Source organism: Prosopis cineraria, unplaced genomic scaffold, assembly GCF_029017545.1.
Source record: "Prosopis cineraria cultivar Desert tree isolate PC_DT_omini unplaced genomic scaffold, ASM2901754v1 PC2, whole genome shotgun sequence".
NCBI classification, from domain to species: Eukaryota; Viridiplantae; Streptophyta; class Magnoliopsida; order Fabales; family Fabaceae; genus Prosopis; species Prosopis cineraria.
This window is the reverse complement of record NW_026555333.1, coordinates 6,128,369-6,149,144: the sequence shown is the minus strand read 5'-3', so window position 1 is coordinate 6,149,144 and position 20,776 is coordinate 6,128,369. Positions and strand designations below refer to the sequence as shown.

General features: G+C 30.9%; 1 protein-coding gene across 2 annotated transcripts; it reads left to right on the top strand.

Moving 5' to 3' along the window:
• The first annotated feature begins 13,566 nt into the window (after window positions 1–13,566).
• Window positions 13,567–18,010, top strand: LOC129303758 (sulfite exporter TauE/SafE family protein 3). Of its 2 annotated transcripts, XM_054943272.1 has the most exons (13): window positions 13,567–14,091; window positions 14,182–14,430; window positions 14,694–14,853; window positions 15,176–15,376; window positions 15,459–15,523; window positions 15,830–15,857; window positions 15,950–16,029; window positions 16,107–16,193; window positions 16,283–16,333; window positions 16,495–16,716; window positions 16,810–16,903; window positions 17,466–17,606; window positions 17,694–18,010. In XM_054943272.1, the coding sequence occupies exons 2-13, from the start codon at window positions 14,227–14,229 to the stop codon at window positions 17,771–17,773; spliced, it is 1,413 nt and encodes a 470-aa protein (XP_054799247.1). In that variant the 5' UTR covers window positions 13,567–14,091; window positions 14,182–14,226; the 3' UTR covers window positions 17,774–18,010. The 2 variants fall into 2 exon arrangements, with proteins under 2 accessions (XP_054799247.1, XP_054799246.1); XM_054943271.1 differs by having other exon boundaries at window positions 13,567–14,430.
• The last annotated feature ends 2,766 nt before the right edge of the window (window positions 18,011–20,776 follow it).

The following is a 20,776-nucleotide window of genomic DNA, read 5'->3' as shown; positions in this document are numbered from 1 at the left end:
TATGCTATATTGAAAATTTGACCTACACCAAATACACTTCCTTTTTTTTTTTTTTTGTTAACTTGAATCTATGGTGTGGTTGCGTGATATAGGGGGAAGAAATGCCAATTTTAGGCATTCAACACGTAAGGAAGCCTTGTCTCATTTAACAGATCGATGACAAAAAAGAATAGTCAATTGTATGCGTGGATGCACGTGTTTTTTTGTCGATACTCAATCGAATAGTATAGGGAGATTGGAACTTGAAAACTAAAGCGTGCTATGTTCTCCAATTATAATTATATCAACACTTGCAGAAACGGTATATCACCCATGACGTATAATATATGTTTCAACTAAGGGAAGGGGGACTAACCTTGCCTTCCCCACCCCTCTTTGATTAGAACGTTGCCTGTAATTCGTATAATGCATTATCAACAATAATACGTATTCTTAATACCAAAGTGTATGGATTCTACTTAATGTATTTGTATATATTTTTATCATTCAATACAACAACAACAACAAATCTTATTTCACTAGAAGACTAATTACACAGATTGAATAATATTATTTATCACAATCTTCCTCCCTTGCCGCGCTCTATCATTCAATATTTAATTAAAATTGTTAAGCATCCATATAGTTTTCTTTTGTTAGTTTGCTATATTTATTTTTTCCCAAAACAAAAAGTTTCCTTTGTTTGTTTTGCTCTTGCACTGCCTTTCCTTCCCCGCCCCCAATATATATATATATATATATATATTCCCTCTATGCCTATCTAATGTTTATATTGTTGTATGTCAGAAAGCTTGAACTTTGTAATTTAGATTTGTACCCACGCATGCCTCACTCCACTTAAACCAATCTAAGGTATTTAATTAATTTCATTTGAATTAATTTTCTTCGATTTAACATAGATAAATCGAGATGATGTTAGCTAGTGAGATGAGTTACGGATTGATTTCATTCTAAAAAAATAGAGGAGAAGAGTTATGTTCTTGGCCTCATATATTTGACAAACTTTTTTTTTTATATTCATAGGTATCATTTTATTAGAAGCAATCATATTTAAAATAATGTCAATCACTAATTATAAATATATCTCCCAACAAAGATTTAAACCTTCATTAGCCACGTGGTGAGAAATTAACCCCTTTCACCAGGTTTAACTTTCTTAATATACTTGATGTACTTTCAACTAATCAAACTAAAACAAATGTATTTTAATATGTTAATAGTATTAATAGCATAAGTTTGTTATAAAATAAATTATATATAAAGGATCATCATGTAATGGTTTCATTAAAAACAAGTACACTCTAAGTTCATTTTAATGTGTTAATAATATTAATAATATAAATTTGTTATAAAATAAATAATATATATAGACACACATACATATAAAGCATCAACACTTAATGATTTAATTGAAAACATGTATACTTTAAATATATAAGGCTTGATATATAACTTTTTTAAAAAAGTTAATTTATTTAAATAAAATATTAATTTTTTTTTTTGAAGAAAATAAACAATTGTTGAGAAATTCAGACCGAGGTAGATTTGCCTTATCACGGAGACGCGTATAGGTTATCAATTACTGACTTAACGTAGATATGAGTTGCGACCCCACCAAGACGCAGATGCTTAGTCAGCAGCTTTGGAGGGCAAGGAGGGATTATTATTATTATTATTATTATTGATGACCAATCAGCCAACGGAAGAGAGACCCAAATAGAATAGAAATGTTTGGAAAGCAGGTGGGCTGGGCAGAGCTGACCCAGGACAGGAGAGGGACCCGCAAGCAAGCTTGGAGTGGGACCCATGAATCAATGGCCAAAAACACAAGTGCTTTTGTCAGCGGCACCACACACAGGCACGCCTGGTCCCTCTTCCACGTGACCGTCGTGTATCATGCTACATCATCTTCATCATTTCAAACACTCTTACTTAATAAAACTTAAATGATCAACTTGTAATCTGAATACTTCGGATTATGACTCTAATTTCCCCCTGTTTAGAATTAGTGCTGCGTTGAGTTGGATCCACAGCTACTTGGCAGGTCCATTTCTAACTCAACACCCCCCCCCATGTGCAGCTGCTCCCACCACGTGATTGAAATTCAATGTGCACCTTCATTCTTCTTCTTTTTTACTTTTAATTCTATTTATCAATACATTTGATAACAAGTGAGGGATAACTCTAAGTTAATGAGTACAAGGGATGAAATGGAAAAAAAAAAATTTAGATATACTACATTGTTAATATTTTAAACTAAGTTTAGTTAAAAAAATGTTTATATTTTGGAGTGGAGGGAGTATACTATGTACAATACTTGATCTATATCACTCAGCTTTAATTTAAAAATCGACATCAATGGAATTTAATTAACAGTCTAGTTTAGTCTGAGTAGTTTGAAAAATACAGGCTGTGTTTTCATTGAAAGCAATAATGAACCTGGACCACCTTGCCTTTCTAGTGTTCCAGGGGGGCAACGGCTAGTCGTCGACCTAACACGTGATTTAAATCTATATTTAGCCATTATGCTTTTCATACTTGGTGGTCCCGCTCGTGCAAAATTAAAATGATACAGAAAAATAAAAACGACAAACAAGTCGTAGTAATGCACGTAACGTTGATAGCGCATGTGTGTCATCTATTAACCTTAAATTAACTGTTATATATTGACCACCCCCTCCTTGCCTGCTGAATGCAATATAATAATATATGATGGGAGATAGTTTACTCACCTTCAATGGCGGAGCCACTTTAACTAGAGGATCGGAGGTGGAAATGCACCAACCCTCACTCTGAAAAAAAAAAAAAATTACAAGTGGTTCTATAAATTTTGCAACTTTTTACCTTCATCATTACAAAAAAAAAAAAAAAACAGTGTAGGCTTGCTATAAGTTTCAAGCACGTTGGCTTTCCAAAATTGTATTGTCTAAAAACAGTAATTAAAAAAAAGGAAAAGTAAATAAGGGAAACACGTTCTGTTGATTGACATGAGATGCTGGTTTAAAAAAGAACGAAATTAATGAGATGTTAGGGCGAGAGAGAGAGAGAGAGAGAGAGAGAGAGAGATAGAGAGAGAGATGGGTGGGCGGGCGTGAACAATAAGAAACACATAATAGTAATAATAACAAGAAAAAATGCAGAATAAAAATAAAGAGCAAAGACTTGATAATATTTTGAGATAAGCTGTAACGATCGAGTTTGCCCATTTCTTAAGATTCACAGTTCACTAAAATGAGAAGTGAAAAAGACATGTGACACATACAATTAATATGTAGAAATATAAGACAAGATGTTTGAAAACAAGAAATATAATAAGATTAAAAAAAATTGATTGCCACCCAGCTAGAAATAATATTGAGGATGAATAATATAAATCATATCACACATAGTATGAAGGGAAAGAAAAGCAAAATTACTTTCAATTTTTTTTTTCATTTATTATGTCATTTTATAATTTTTGAACACTACAAATTCTCACAACCTTTACAAATATATACTGGCCGTCAAGTTATAACCAAATGATTAGAAATATAAAAACTGCTCCGTTCAAATATCAAGATAATACAAAAATAGAACCCACAGATAAGTTGTAATTAATGTTTAGGAAAATATCATTTAAGGACTAATTAGTTTATTTTGATATCAAACAAGGATAAAAACATTTTGAAATACTGTTGCAAGATTATGGTACTAATTTAAAAATAATTTTTGATGTGAAAATACTATAATATCTTTGATTTTCTTTTTTAATGGACAATTAATATTTGTTAGTTAACAAGTACATGTTTATATTTAACAATAAATCATTTACTAATTGATAAGTTTAAAAATACAAAAAAGCTTGACTGTAGAGAGGGATAAGTATATGTCATGTTTTAACAAGTTGTCATTCGTTTATTAATAAGTACATGTTTGCATTTAACAAAAAATCATTCGCTAATTAACAAATTCAAGAATTTAAAAGAGCCTAATTGTGAAAATGGATAAGTATAGATTATGTTTCAATAAATAGTCATTCATTAATTAATAAATACTCATTTATGTTTAATAAGAAATGGTTCGCTAATTAATAACAAGTTTTTTTTTTAAAAAAAAGCAAGGGTATTATTATCTTTTCTTATATAAGATTATTTTCAAATCATCCCTAATCCTGCAGTGATAGTTTATAATTTTTTGGTCATTAATTGATATTAAATTATTTTTAGCGGTCATTGAGTAATATTTTCTCTAATGTTTGCATATAATGTTTGGTCATTTGTCTCCCCAGCTTCGAAAGTCGAAATGACTTCTATCATCAATCCGTCTTCTAAAAGATTGTAATCAATTTAAGTGGGTGGCCAAAAACTGTGCATGTGAGATCCCAAAAATAAGTCTTACCAACAACCCAAAAACAACAAAAATCACTCAGTAAACTCTGGGTTTATTTTTTGTTTTTAGGTTTTTGCCCGACTAGCGTTATTCAAATAGCGAAAACAGACTTCACCCAGTTCTTGTAACTTTTAATTTAAATCTACTCATATTGAAAAAATTATAATGTTTCATAAATAATATAATTCACAATGAATTTCCTTTTTTAAAAAAATAGACGTGATGCAACGTTTTTGGTCAAATCGATATTCTTGTAACCTGGATATTACTAATAAAAAAATATTATATTTAAATGATAGCTGAGGGAAAAAGGACATTTGTTTATCAAATTGCGTCCGTGAAATTCACCCACTCCGCGCTCAGAATGTGATGTAAATTATAATTTTAGGAAAGAAGGTGAAATGCATTCAAATCAAAGGAGACGTGTATTATAATTTAAACGCGTGGGGCAAATTCTTATGGATTTGGTGTTTAGATTTGTGTGAACATGTTTGTATCGTCACACGTAAGTTCATCGTCTGAACGAATCTCGGTGTCTTCATCTTCATCTTATTCAAGCGTTTCAATATTTTCAGATCAATATTACGTGTACTACATCATTATCTAACCTTTTTAAAATATTTATTCAACTTCAAAGTTGATTGGTGCCACCGGCAGCCACGGTGCTTGGAATCAGCCACCTGCTCGTTTCTTTCACTTTTTCAAAACCAACTTTTGAGCGGTTGTTAACCTGCCGTTTGTTCATGTTTGGAGAAAAAGTATCCCTTGCTTTTCATTCTCATTGACGTGAAAATAAAAATAAAAACTAAATACTAAATCTCGTGTCTCGGGATGAAACGTGCCATAATATTTTCATGGTGATCGAAATTCAATCTGCACCTACATCCATAAACTAAATACTATACTATACTTGATCTTATATCACTTGGATTGAATTTAAAAGTTTATATCAATGGAATTTACATGGTCTAGTTTGGTACAAGTAGTTTGAAATACAGCTATATTTTCTTTGAAATGTTGTGTGAGGGTTGAAACTAGAAACGGCGCAAGTACGGAACGCAGGAGCAATGTACCTGGACCACTTCCATTTTCCATACATATGGTAATATAAGTGGACCAGGTTTATTTAAACTAAATTCAGTTTGAATCGATTTGTTCATATTGAACTTAAAATATTTTATTCTTTTAAAAATTTTATATAGTTAAACTCAGCCTTAATTTTTTTAGGCCAACTTCAAGTTGACTCATTAAATTTGACCAAAACTACCTACTCAATATATATATATATATATATATATATCAGTAATTTAAATGACCAAGCTTATTCTGGTAGGATTCAGTAGAATAAGGCTTAAAGTACTCTATTATTTTTTAAAAAACTCATATAATTAAATATGATTTTTTTTTTGGGAACAGGCTAGCCATTTAAATTTGCCGATAATAATTGACTCTAATTTTTTAGTTTTCCAAAGGGGCCAATGGGTGGTCGTCAATCCCACACGTGATTTAAATCTATAATAAAGCCATTATACCTTTCGAACTTCGTGGCCCCACTTCTACAAAATTAAATGACGAATAAAATAAAAACGACAAATAAGACGCAGTAATGCACATAAATGGCTGACAACGCATGCGTGCCATCTTACTTATCACCCTGAATTAACTCTCATGAATACGATATAAGACGGGGGATATTCTACTTTGCAGTACTTCTTCGTTTTGTTTTCTTCTTATGTGAATGAATAGACCAAGTCTCGCTAAAACAAAAGAAAGAAAGAAAAACTGCACCACTACTAATTTTATGATCATAAATGTAACCGATGAATTTATTTATTTATTTATTTTGTTTCCTAATGTTGGTTCTTTTGGAGAACTTTTTACTATTGGAATTAAAATTTATACATGTAATCAAAGAATTAAAATACATGCAACCACTATTAATTTTACGTTCATGTTTTGAAAAATTCTCTGCTTGAATGCAGTGATTTGTTGTCAGAAGCTACTTATAAGAAAGGTGTTGATATAATCACGTCATAAAGTTTTGTGGGCATTAGCCCCCTTCATCATTTTAAAAAAGAGGATAGGATACAAAATTGTTTGGGGCTGTAAACTTATTTTTTATATAATATTTTTTTAATATTAAAAATAATATAATATCATTTTTATTATTAATAAAAATTAACTTTAACAAACAGCCGACTAAAGAATGACAGAAATGAATAAGAAAATTATAAAAAAAAAAAAAAATGACTTAAAAATTACAAATAAAGGATAAGGATATAACAATTACATAAGAGAATTAAGAAAATTTTCTTGATAATACCTTTCAATAATTTTGAGTTACTTTTATATTATCTTTTGATTAACGTGGGAAGTGACATTATATTATTTTTAAAAATTAAAAGAGAAAATTTCCATTTAACCAAATCAAAAAAATAGGCTTACTATAGGTTTCGCACGTTAACTTTCTATAATTGTATCTAAAAACAGTAATAAAAAATAAAAGTAAATATCTTCTTTTGCCAAAAAAAGAAAAGTACATAAGGGAAACAAGTTCTGGTGGATGACGGAGTGACATGCTGGTTTGGAAAGGAATGGAGACACAAACGGCCCGTTTGGATATATAATTTTTAACTTTTAAAATATACTTTTATACTTTTTAAACGTAGAATGTTGTTTGAAATTTTATGATTGAATAAATTGACTTTTTAAATATACATTAAGAAAATTATTGAAAGTAAATTTAAGAACATAACTTTTTGAAGCTTTTTAAACTGACTTTTTAGTGTTGAGTTTTTAAATTTACTATACTGTCATTATTCTCTTACAATACTTATTGCGTGTCCTGTTTTATTAGAATTTAAATTTAGTACAATAGTCACAAGGCCAAATAGATTATATAGAGAGGCAATTTTATAAACCTTCTATATATGAAAAAGAAAAAAAATATTTTTAATCCTATTTATAGGGTATGCCATTCAATATTAATGATTGCTGAATTATTTACTATATTTTTTCAATATTAAAATTTACATTTTTATTCTTATTATTTAATATATTAAATTTTATGTTATTTTAATTTTTTTCACATTTTTAATATATTATATTTGTATAACAAAAATTATAAATTATCATAAATCAGTGTCCTTTTTAGTCATTCTATATTCAAAAGTGCATTTTAAAAGGACAAATTATCATTAATCCAAATAACTTTCAGTTTACTAAACTGCTTTTTAGAAAAATATATTCAAACACAAATTTCATTATAAAAACTGACTTTTACTAAATTGACTTTTATTAAATAAGCTTTTAACAAACTAAAAATCAAACACCCACGTAGTCACCGAGTGGAAAGAGTAAGGGATGAGACACATATATAATGAAAATAAAAAGAAAAACAACATAAAAAATACTCCGTTCTAAATTACTGGCCTCACCATATTTATAAGTAATTTTTAATATTTTATTGGTAAAACAAAAATATTAAAACTTATAAATTTTTCCTAAAATTTTAATAATTTTTTAATTTTATCTCTATTAAATATACATATTTTAATCATATATTTTCTCTCTCCAATATTTAATAGAAGGTAAATGAAAAAATTTATGATAAAAAATTAATTAGGTGATCAACTTATAAATAAAACAAAAAAAGTTCTCGCTTTTCTTTGTAAATAAGATCAGATAAAGTATAAGATAATTCAATACAAAATTACACATATCAATAAAATATAATAATGATACTTTAAAAGTTTATCTTTTCAAAAAAAATATAATTTTTTTAAAATGCTCCTATGCACTTAATCACGCTACAAGATTATTTTAATTATCTTTCTCCCTTTAGGTAATGTTGAAAAAATATAATTAATGAAACTTTTTTAAAATTATCTTATATTTTATAACAACTAAATTCATCCAAAATTATTTTATAATTTAGGATGGAGGGAGGATACAGTAAAGATCGCGTAATTATTTTTGAGATAAATAATGAGTTTACCCATTTCTTAAGATTCACGTTTGACTAAAAAACGAAGACACGTAACACATACAATTAACATGTAGAAATATAAGACAAGATGTATTAAAAACAAGGAATATAATAAGATAAAAAAAATTGATCGGCACCAAGCCCGAAATAATATCGAGGACAAATAATATAAATCATATCGCACATAGCATTAAGGGAAAGAAAAGCAAAATTATTGTGGGGGCAGCTGGCCCTTTCAATATTTGTTTTTCATTTATTTATGATTAGAATATCATTTATAATTTGTGAACACTACAATTTTTCAAAATATACTGACCAATACCATCAAGTTATAACTTAGTAATTAGAAAGATAAAAACTGCTTTTCCAATACCAAGATAACACAAAAGTAGAACTCACATATAAATCGCGCAATTTATGTTTATATAATAGTATAATGTTTGATCATATGCCTTCCTAGCCTGGAAATGACTTTTTTTTGACCTGTCTCTTAAAGGATCGCAATCAATTTAAGTGGTGTATAAGATCCTAAAAATAGACCTTACCAGCAACCGCAAGGATAATCACTTAATAAACTCTAGCATTTCAATTCGCGACAACACACTCCAGTTTCTTGTGGCCTTTAAATTTACTCGCATTGAAAAAACTCCAATGTTTCAAGAATTATAATTCAAAACGAATTTCCCTTTTCTAAAAATAAAAAAATAGACGTGAATGCAACTTTTTGGCTCGAATTCTACATCCTCTAACTTTTCCATATATACATATGAATCAAAGACACAAGTTTTCAGTTGAATCGTCGCTCTCCTTACCACTTGCTCTAGAAGCTACCATGCTGTGTTATGTCTCGATCATATCCCAACCGTGGCTATACTATTGTCAATTATTCAGCAAGACAATGCCTCAGCTCGCCCGAGAGCCACAAGGCTGAGAATGGGATATGATAGCTACACAAGCTTAGTCGTTGAATATTTCTAATAATGTTCTATGAGAGTCTTATCCTTATCTCTTTATTTTTATTGCTTGATGATGACTGTTATAATTTTTTTAATCAAGACTTAAAACTCGTTTCCTCCCATGTTTTTACACTCTAATGTTCTAAATATTAAACACGTCACAACGTGTGAATCGAGCTATACGATGCTGGGTCGTGACACTTTACCTGGCAAACAAGGGTATATCGTAAGATATATATATATATATATATATACCATTAATTATCTTAACATGCATGTTAATATACAGTCATTATTTTTGAATTATTCCAAATCGATTAGACGATTATAAAAAGTAAGATGAGATGCAGTTGCATGTTTGATTCAATTTTCTAATGCTATAAGCTTTCGCTTGTATCCAGAAGGGAAGAAAACTGTGCACTTTCGCATCACCCACACTTCATCGCTTTGTGCAGTGACCGACCAGAAAAATGAGTTAGCATTAGTATAATTTATACGTAAATTAAAAAAAATTAATACATTTCTAAATAATAATCTTAAATATTTATTAAATTATATTAAGGACATGTCTTAATAAAACTAAATACTAGAAACAATGCATAAAATATAAAATTATCTTGTATACACAACTTTTTATATCTGTCAGAATCATGTTTTTTATTAAATAAAATTTATACACTTCTCTTGTATATAAGAGATTATTTTTGTAAAAAAAAATAAACAAACTTTCGTTCTCCTTCATTCTGAAACTAAACTATTCCTTTTTAAAATTATAGCACATTGATAAAATTTTAGATCGTAATTTTAAATGAGATAAGTAAAATTTTTTAGGGGACAAGTAAGTTTTTTTTTTTTTTGAAGTGGCTTGGCAATCTAATTTTTTTAAAGGACGCAAACAAAATATTTTTGAATCACCTTATGTAATATTTTCTTGGACCAGCACAAGCTCTAACGGGGGTACGTCTCCGACTTTATTTGATAGATTCATCGATTAGAAAAGGACAAATACAAAAATGATGTTGACTTCGTATATATCAGTAGCAGTAATGGAAAACCACGGGTGCTCCTTATATGCTCATAGTATTGTCGGTTCATTTCTGGCGTTGTTAAAAATTGTAAAACAAAAATGGGGAAAAAAAAAACTTTTGGTCCTAATTTTGTTAACCATCGATTTATTTTATTCTTATATCTAATCATGATGATACCCATGCATGGCATGAGGCCCTTCTTGTATTACTCGTTCTCCACTTTTACGCAGAAGATGGTTAACGAATTTGAACTTAAACCCTCCAAAATTGATATTCATAAATTTGTGTGAAGTTTTCTTTTCTTTTTGATATTTTTTCTTATTTTATTATTTTTTATAAATTACAAAACGATCACTTTCTTTCTTGAAAAGGCAAACACTATGAAATTCATGAATTCTCAAATATATAGAACCCATTCCCAAAGAATTTACTTTAGTTTTCAATGTGAGATTTCAATATTTTTATCTTTGATATTTGTATATTTTTCATTATCCTCGTTGATTTCAAATATTAAAGGGAATTTCAATCCGTAAAAATAATTTTCAGTGTATTAAAATAAATATTTAATTAAAACTAGCACACATTTTGTTTGCAAATAACTAATTAACTATTTCTAATTTTTTATAAATTAATTATCTATTCTCTATAATAAAAACTAAAGCTGGAGAGCTATTACTTTTTATAAAATTTTCAAATTAATATTTAATCATAATTTAACTTTTATTAACTTTTATGATTTGTTTGGATTAAAGAAAATGATTGGGAGACTTCAATTTTAGGAAATTGGATAACTGTAGCAAGAAAGTTTTTAATTGATTTTTTATTTTTTTCTTTTGCATCTCTTAGATAAAAATTTATAATATATTTGTTTAATTTTTTTTAAAAAATTAACTCATTAAAATCTTTCAATTTTTTAAACAGAAAATGAGTGTTAATATTCTTGTACATCACACGGAGCATAAAATCTAATGTATATATGTACACACATACACATATATTTCATCATACAATTTTATTTTCCTCTTTCTTTATTGTTTTCATTGCCTCTTACCTCATACCAAACCTGGATATTAATAATAAAAATATTGCTGTATTTTAATGATAGCTGAGGGGAAAAGGACATTTGTTTATCAAATCGCGTCCGTGAAATTCACCCAATCTGTGCTCAGAATGCAATGATTTTAGGGAAGAAGGTGGAATGTATTCAAATCAAATGAGATGTATATTATAATTTAAAAGCTTGGGCAAATTATTATTGGATTTGGTGATTGGATTTGTACGAACATGTTTGTATCATCACACGGAAGTCCAGCGTCTAGAACGAATCTCAATGTCTTCCATCTTTATCTTATGCAAGTGGGTGTTTTATTACTTTCAGACTAATATTACGTGCACCACATTATTATCTAACATTTTTTAATATTTATTCAACTTCAAGGTTGGTTGATGCCAGCGGCAGCCACAGTGCTTGGAATCAATTACCTGCTCGTTACTTTCAATATTTTAAACCAAACATCTGTTTGTCCGTGCATGTTTGGAGGACAAGTAACTCTTAGTTTTTCATTCTCATTCACGTGAAAATAAAACTGAATACTAATAAATCTAGTGTCTCGATATGAAACATGCCATGACTCACGTGATCATGCATCTACTTCTACTGATCTCTGGTTTAATTAGCACGTAGAGAATATTTTATTCTGGCCAAAAAGGAAAAACAAGATATCCAAGGAATATTGATGAAAGGTGTCAACATTGTTTTCGATTGATTTTTACTAGCCAGTAATATTTTCGAGTTGTTGTGCGTAGGTTAAGAATAAAATAATTTAATTTAATCTGTTTGGTGGAATTGAAGGAGAAAAGAGGAGAAATTTTGCTTGTACCCTATTGCCTTGGTTAAAAAAATGGAGGGTAGTTGCTCTTCCCCTGGAAATTGATCAATGTCCAAACTGTTCTGCTGTGATACTTTTCAAATGTAGAACATCCAGTGATGTAATGATCGAATAGAGTTCATAGATCAGGCAAATACTTGATGATTACATCAATGGCTAGATTATCTGAACACAACAATGCCTTGGACCCGGTCTTACTTTACAAACATGCAATGCAACATTTAGAAACTAAACGCCGAGGCGTTGCATGAATAAATGCCTAAAGGCATTTAGGGGGCATGCCTGTTTTGGGATAAATTAAAGGAATGGTTAAAATTCACCTCCCTTCCACCCCGCATAGACTATTTTTGTTTTTCCTCTCACCTCTCGTGCATTAAAACTTCATCTCCATTCAACCACCTGTGTTATAAAAAAGTCATTTATTTATAGCGCGCTTCATTTTAAAATCAAAATAAATCTTCATTTTTATCAAGGTAAAAATAGCTTGTATTTTTCACTCTTAATATAACACATAAGAAAAATATAGCTTTTGATCTTTAAACTTTTTCTCAATTATTAACTTAGTTACTAAATTTTGATTTAAAACAATTCAGTTTTTGTAATTTTTATGCTAAGAAAAAAAATAACTTTTACAATTTTTTGACTCCACAGTCTAGTTTGTACTCCCTCCGCCTTAAATTATAAGATATTTTTAGATAAAACTTTACATACCAATAAACTTCATTAAATGCACCTAACAATTTTATTTTTTCAAAATAAAATTATTGACTTTCAAAAATATCCATCATTTAATATATTAAAAAAAGAAGGAACAAAAATTAATTATAGAGAGAAATTAAAATTGATGCATTTTCATGGAAAATTAATTTACTTAAAATATTTTATATTTTGTGATGAAGAAACTCTTTTAAAAATATTCTATAATTTGGGGTGGAGTATAATTTTTTAATTTACTAAATTTTAGAGCAATCCTGTTTCCAGTCAAAATTTATGGGTAATAAAAATTAATAATATATTAATTGTATTTTAATAATCTTGTAACATCAACTAAATTTTATACATTCTCTCATAATAAAAAAAATACTACACAGTTAAATTCATAGATCAGAATATCTCATTGCATTACGATTGATGAATGAATCGTGAATGATATAGCATAGCACTAGTCCACTAGATATTAATGAACTTGTAGTCTACAGGAGCACATTGGCCAAAAAAAGAAGAGTCTACAAGAGTACAGATGTCTGATCTTGCTGAGTCCGAATGTTTATTAAAATAGAGTGACGATTTTGACACGGACAATAGACAGGTAAAGTAATAATAGTTCATGGGTCATTTGCCTCTTATTGAGGCGAAAGCAACAATACCTAAAAATGCTTGGTCGTCATGCACTGCTCTGAAGGGATGATCTAAGTTTGTCTCTATAAATCTCTCCATGCAGCTCGCGGCTTTTAATTTAATTTATCCAATTTAATTGAATGCTGTTCCTTAAAATCTCACACCCAGAACGGAAAACCCAGAGAGATCATCAACGAGGGATCGTGATTTTGAGGCTATACTCTTCCAGATTCTGTTCTCCCACCCCCACCAACTCGCTTGTTTTGCAATCAGCTTGTCTTCCGCCCAATTGCAATTCCCCCCCCCCCCCCTCTTTTTATTTTTCTGTGGGGTCACTTGTTCATTTCTTTTACACGAAAGTAAAGCTGCCCTTTGCAGGATTCTTCGTCGCCTTTTTTGCGCGAATGATTTCACATTCGGACCATTCAACACATTAATACCCATCTTGTTGGGCGTTTTCATTTACCTCTCTGCTGCACAGCTCATTTCCTGCTTTTCTTCCGTACACCACTGATCCGTGAGAGGTTTGACCATTTCAACGTGAAGATTCATCATTTGGGGTAAAGACTTTTGGATCATACACTTCTCAGCAATACTAACTCCTCAAAAATCAGGGACGCTCGTAAAGCGTGGGTGTATTAAAACTGGGAAAAAACTTGATGGCTGAAAGGGTGAGATCAATATGGGTGACGTTGGCGGTGTTAAAACTTCTATCGGCATTCGTGATTGTTTCGGCAGAAAGAAGCTTGAAACCGGAAGCGTCACGGTTTAATGCAACCGAAGGGCTCCATGGTGATTTCCTCCATCGAGCTGTTAGTTTCTTATGGCGATCAGAGGAATCTGGTTATCAACACGTGTGGCCGGTAAGTATTTCATTCGGTGACAGATGTCGTATTTACATTAAATCAAAACTGGAGAATTTTGAGATTGTCTTTTCTTGTTGATTGTGTTTCTGGAGCTTTTCCCCGCTATTGGTTGAGAAAAATTATTGCATACTGAAGCTGTAGGAGAAAAAAAGTACTTTGTTGGCTTGTTCCTTTTGGATTCGTGCTTATTTGTATCGTTCTAATCTTCATTATTGAATGAAGTTGTGACTCTGAGATACTCTGGTTGTTAAATTGTACAGGATATGGAATTTGGATGGAAAATTGTTCTGGGTTCCATAATTGGTTTTTCTGGAGCAGCGTTTGGAAGTGTTGGTGGTGTTGGTGGTGGCGGCATTTTCGTCCCCATGCTTAGTCTAATAATTGGGTTTGATCCAAAATCATCAACTGCCATCTCAAAATGTAAGAGAAGACACAATAATGTGATTGGGGGGGTTTTTTGGGTCAAAATTCCCCTTTCCTTTTGAATATACCGGAATGCTTTGGAAGCCTTAAATTATTTTTTAATTCCCAGTGACCTTTTAACGTTACTGCCTTTTTTAAGAGGCCATGATCTACATGATTCCACTCTCAATCTACTTTTAATTACTAATTTTTTTTTAATGACGCAAAAAGAAGTACACTAAGGTCTAAAGTTACATTGGCTAGGAATAATTTTTTTCCTTAGGCCTGAGGCTAGAGATAAACTTTGAAATTGAATCATCGTGGTTTTCCTTGGGATCAGGTATGATCATGGGTGCTGCTGCGTCCACTGTTTACTATAACCTTAAACTAAGACATCCTACGTTGAATATGCCCATCATTGACTATGATTTAGCGCTGCTCATTCAACCGATGCTCATGCTCGGAATCAGCATAGGGGTGGCCTTCAACGTTGTGTTTGCTGACTGGATGGTTACTGTGTTGCTTATTATTCTCTTTATAGGTAACATTTTGCTCAATCACGACTCCTATTGTTACATTTCCTGCTTTCGTTACATCCTTTGCCTGATCCTCTTGATTTTCAGGAACTTCAACAAAAGCATTCTTCAAGGGTGTTGAAACTTGGAAAAAAGAAACCTTGATGAAAAAGGTAATCCTTGTTACCTTCCCCTGCACTTTTTGTATTATTTTTACTGCATACTTTTCCCTGATATTCCAAACAAAGGAGCCGCGTTTTTTTGGCATGAATAGAATATTTTACTTTTATTAGTCATATATCTCTAATTTACATTGCATTCAACTTTAAAATTAAACCAAAGACCTTATTATTATTATTATTTTTTTTTTTTTAACTCTTCATCTCCTTCAATAACACTTATACTGAGCACACCGTTACTGCTGTACTTCACAAAAATTCTTTTGTTGTTTAACCGTTTGAATCTTTCGTTTCATTTAGGAAGCTGCCAGGCGACAAGAGTCAAATGGTGAGTACAGCGCCAAAGCATATAGAATAATGCAATTTTCGCTCATTTTTTTCTTCATGAAATTAAAGGGTATGGATTTTTCCTTTTGGTAGGTCCAGGGGCTGAAGCAGAATACAAACCTCTTCCCAGCGGACCGACTGTTGCTATTGAAAAAGACACCAATGAACCTGAGGTCGGATTATACTCAAGAAATTTCTTACAGCACAGTGATTTCTATGTCTAATTAACAAGTAAGTATATGTGTTGCAGGTGACTATTCTTAGGAACGTATACTGGAAGGAGTTTGGACTCCTTGTTTTTGTTTGGGTTGCATTCCTTGCACTTCAGATAGCCAAGGTTTTCTCTTTCTAATCGTATACAATACAGCAATTCGTACCATGCAATTTATCCTAACGTAAGGCCCAATAATCTCCTCTTGACTGCAGGATCATACATCTAATTGTTCAGTATCATATTGGGTGCTGAACTTGCTACAGGTAATGCCAATGCATTTCACCCCCTTGAACAAGTCTCTCTGCTTTTCTTCACCGCCACGTGATGGACTATTACTATTTAACTGCTATGATTGTGTAATCTGATATCTGTTATATCAACATCTAGAAGTTAAAGCATGCTTTGCATGTATGTTAATATGCAGGTCCCAGTTTCATTTGGGGTATCTGCATATGAGGCAATTGGTTTATACAGAGGCAAGAAAGTAATTGCTTCCCAGGGAGATGCAGGGAGAGATTGGAAAGTTCACCAACTGATTACCTATTGTTTCTTCGGTGTACTGGCTGGAGTAGTCGGTGGCTTGCTCGGTCTAGGAGGAGGATTCATTATGGGTCCCTTGTTCTTGGAGCTGGGAATACCACCTCAGGTATTTAAGCTTTTGGAAACATCATCAGCAACCTTCGTTTTCTTTTCTCCCCTTTAAAGACCTCTAAATATATTTCATTCAATTTCCGTGCAGGTCTCAAGTGCCACAGCCACGTTTGCCATGACCTTTTCCTCTTCTATGTCTGTGGTAGAATACTACCTTCTTAACCGTTTTCCTGTGCCGTATGGTGAGTACCTCTGAGCTGCTTGATAACTGTCTCCAGCTAATAAGTATGAACATTGACGTGGATGCAACATATCTAGATTAAAATTGTACAGCAATGCAGCATATAATGCAATGTTGCCATTATTGAATAGTCAATTTTTAATCAACCGTTGGTGCAGACCGGAAGGCTTTTTTTAACCCTACGTTAACTGTTGAACAATAGCAATGTTAACACGGATTTTGAAATATTATGTATTACAGAACTCCATAATTTTCTTTAGGATGTCTGTTGCTCTTCTGGAAATGATTTTGGTACAAAAATGCACTTTATACCCTTTCTACATCTACACACACATATTTAGATTAATTGAGTTATATAAAAGAAAGTGATTGTGAGGTCTACACGACTGGATATCTCAGATGCTCTTTGGGTATAATGAATGCATTTATTTTAGGGGATGTAAAGAATTTGGATTACTAGATACCACTAGACTTGAAAGACTTGCACTGTAAGATGGATTTAGTGTAATATCTCGCACCTCTTGTGCAACTCGCACCTCTTGTGCAACATTTTTGTATTGCAGCTCTTTATTTTACCCTGGTGGCTACCTTTGCCGCCGTGGTAGGTCAGTCTATTGTGACAAAGCTGATCATGTTATGTGGGAGAGCGTCGCTTATCATCTTCATTCTAGCCTCTACAATATTTGTCAGTGCCATTTCACTAGGTGGGTGTTACACTTCACTCCTTTGCTATGGTCACACACACGCACACGCACACAATGATTCTGAAACGTTTCTCTCTCATTTGTTAGGTGGAGTCGGCATAGCAAATATGATCCAAAAGATTGAGAACAATGAATATATGGGATTTGAGAACCTCTGCAAGTACTGAGAGGGTTGGAAAACAAAATCCTCTGCAAGTGCAGTTCATAGCAATTTCTTGGAAGATTTTGACGTGGTTCCATCATCCCTGAACTTTCCCCGTGGCATTACCGGGATGGTGGTGGTGTTGTATCATTCACCATTTTATAATTGTTGGACTGGATTTTTAGGCACTTCAAAAGAAATTTGTACCTTCAACATTGTGCTTATTAGCTTGAGCAAAACGTAAGTCTCACTCTCATTGCAATTTTAGTATCCAATTTTTCAAAATTAAAGCTAAGTAAACTCGAAGATAATAAAAAAATAGGAAAATTAATCTACATTCCTTATAGTTTTTCTTAATTTTAAATTAGGTTCATGTAATTTATTCTATTTTATTTTTTTGTCCCTTAAGATTCCACATGGGATTACAAGGATGGTATTGTCATTGTATCATTTACAATTCTATAGTTGTTTGATTGGATTTTTAGGCACTTCAAAAGAAATTTGCACCTTCAACATTGTGCTTATTAGCTTGAGCGAAACCTAAGTCTCACTCTCATTGCAATGTTAGTATCTGATTTTCCAAAATTAAAGCTAAGAGAACTTGGAGATGATAAAAATAAGAAAATTAATCTGCAGTTGTTATATTTTTTATTAGATTTGTATAATTTATTTGATTTTATTTCTTTGATGTCATTGCACTAGGTATCCCAGAAATTGAACTAGAAATTTTAGGATAAGTTAATTCAATTGAACAATTAAACCAAGAGCTTCTCATTATTTTATTTTATTTTAATCAAACTCTTATAGTTTAATCAATTAAATTTGTTAATGGTTAAAATTCTTAATTTTCCTAAAAATAAAATTAAGAATTTTTATATTTTTATTAAAAAATTATATAATTTTAGAATTAAGTGCATAATTTTAATAACTCAAAACTTATATAATTATATTATGTTTTTAAAATAATTTTTATACATATGGAATTTTCATTAAAAAATTTATAAAATTTAAACATTGAATCAAATAAATTTCTTTTCTTATCTAACCAAAAAGTATTAAATTAAAATTTCTAAAAAATTTAAAAGTTTTTTTTCTAAAAATTTAATTATTCATTAATAATTTTAACTTTGAAGAATTAACATATCAAATGGTTCAAACTACTTGATTGAAATAAAATAAATTACATGAATTTAATTTAAAGTTGAAAAATTTTACAAGAACTTACATATTAATTTTTTCCTCAAAACATAAGTGAAATTATTGTTCGGCCAACAAAAAAGTGAAATTATTGATCTTATGTATAAAGTACACGATTTATACAATATGTATTATTTATTATTTTAGATGACTGGCAGCAAGGACTAATTTTATCTTATTAGATATTTATTATAAGGCCAATCTCTATATCAATAAATTCTTAGTTAACGTATTAATTTTTTTGACCAAATCGTATTCTCTAGCTGACTAAACATCCGCTTGACTTACCGAACAACCATTCCTAGCTAATAACTTTAAGAAAAAACTGCTAAAAAAGACTTGACTAAATTTCATTTTGCTGGAAACGACTTAGGACATTAGGTCCCTAGCTAGCATTAATTTAAAGTTTTAAACGACTAGATTGTCCCTGTGATTAAAAACAATAAAAGTTGAAAAAGGTCATTTGCTATTAATATGTCACAGGGTCTTTCGCTGTTAATAATACAATGACAATATGTAAAGCATAGTCCTTTAGTATCAATATGTTAAATAAGATCCTTCTATGTCAATATATCAAACAAGGTGTAAATTTTCAGGTTTTCTAAAATGGTTATTCAAATAAATGAAAGAAAATTGCATTTTGCATTTTCTTGAATGATAGTTGTATATCGCAAAAGAAGGGATACACATGGTTGAGGATACCTACATATGGTTCTAAAACATGATCTTACAAGAAGAAGCTCAATGATCAATATCATCTTCCTCGCTTGAATCATCCTACCAATTGGCTTGCTACAACCACCAGTGGCCGTGGATGTTATGGAAGGGGGCATTCCAGAGCTAATCTATCTGATGAATGTTCTTATTGCCATAGAAAAGGCCACACAAGAGAAAATTGTTTCCATATCATCAGGTTTCCCTCTAATTTTCAAGTAGGAAGGAGACAAGGCAACCAGTCTAATTGAGCAAATCACATAGAAAAATCAGGTGCTCACACTACATCCAAGCCATAAGAAGACAATCATAGATAATCTCAAGAAAGAAATTCAATCTCCCTCAATTAAGACTCTTCCAGTTGGTAGAGTAGCCATTAAAGACTCTCCTCTTCACTTAAAATTACAATTCTTAATGCTAACAGACTAATTGTTACTCATATTAGTAGTGTTGGGATTCTTGATGATATTGTCTTAAATAATGTCCTATATGTATCAAGAATATGCTATGATTTAATATCCATTTCTTGGCTAACAAAAGATCAATAATGTGCAGTTGCTTTTTTTTCTTGACACTTGTGTATTACAAGGTCTCTTCAATGGTAAAACCAAGATGATTGGTGGCATAGAATCTGGTCTCTACTTAATAGATGAAAGCCTCCCTTCATCAACTAATATTCATGCTAGTAATTCTATCTTTGATGATAATATTTAGCATTTAAGATTAAGGCACCCATCTGACTCTATCCTTAAATATGTAATTTCATTATAGAATAATTGATAACCTATAAAAATTTATGTTATCTCAACACATTTTCCTACAATTTCATATGCTTTTTAATGAAATGTGCAAATTTTTGGTACATATAATAGGAAAATGTGCATATTTTGCACTTGGTTTAAATGACAAAATCTTGATTAAAATTATAAATAATTCTTTATCTTGGTATAATTAATCTTGGATTTACAAAATTTCTTACCTTTTGAAGTTGTTAGAGCATTATTTGAGAAACAAAGAAGGAGTTAAGAAGTTGTTACATCAAGAAAAAGATAAGACAAAGACTAAAGAATTAAATCTCAGCCCAAGTACTTTTGGCCTTAACCAATAAAACTTTGAC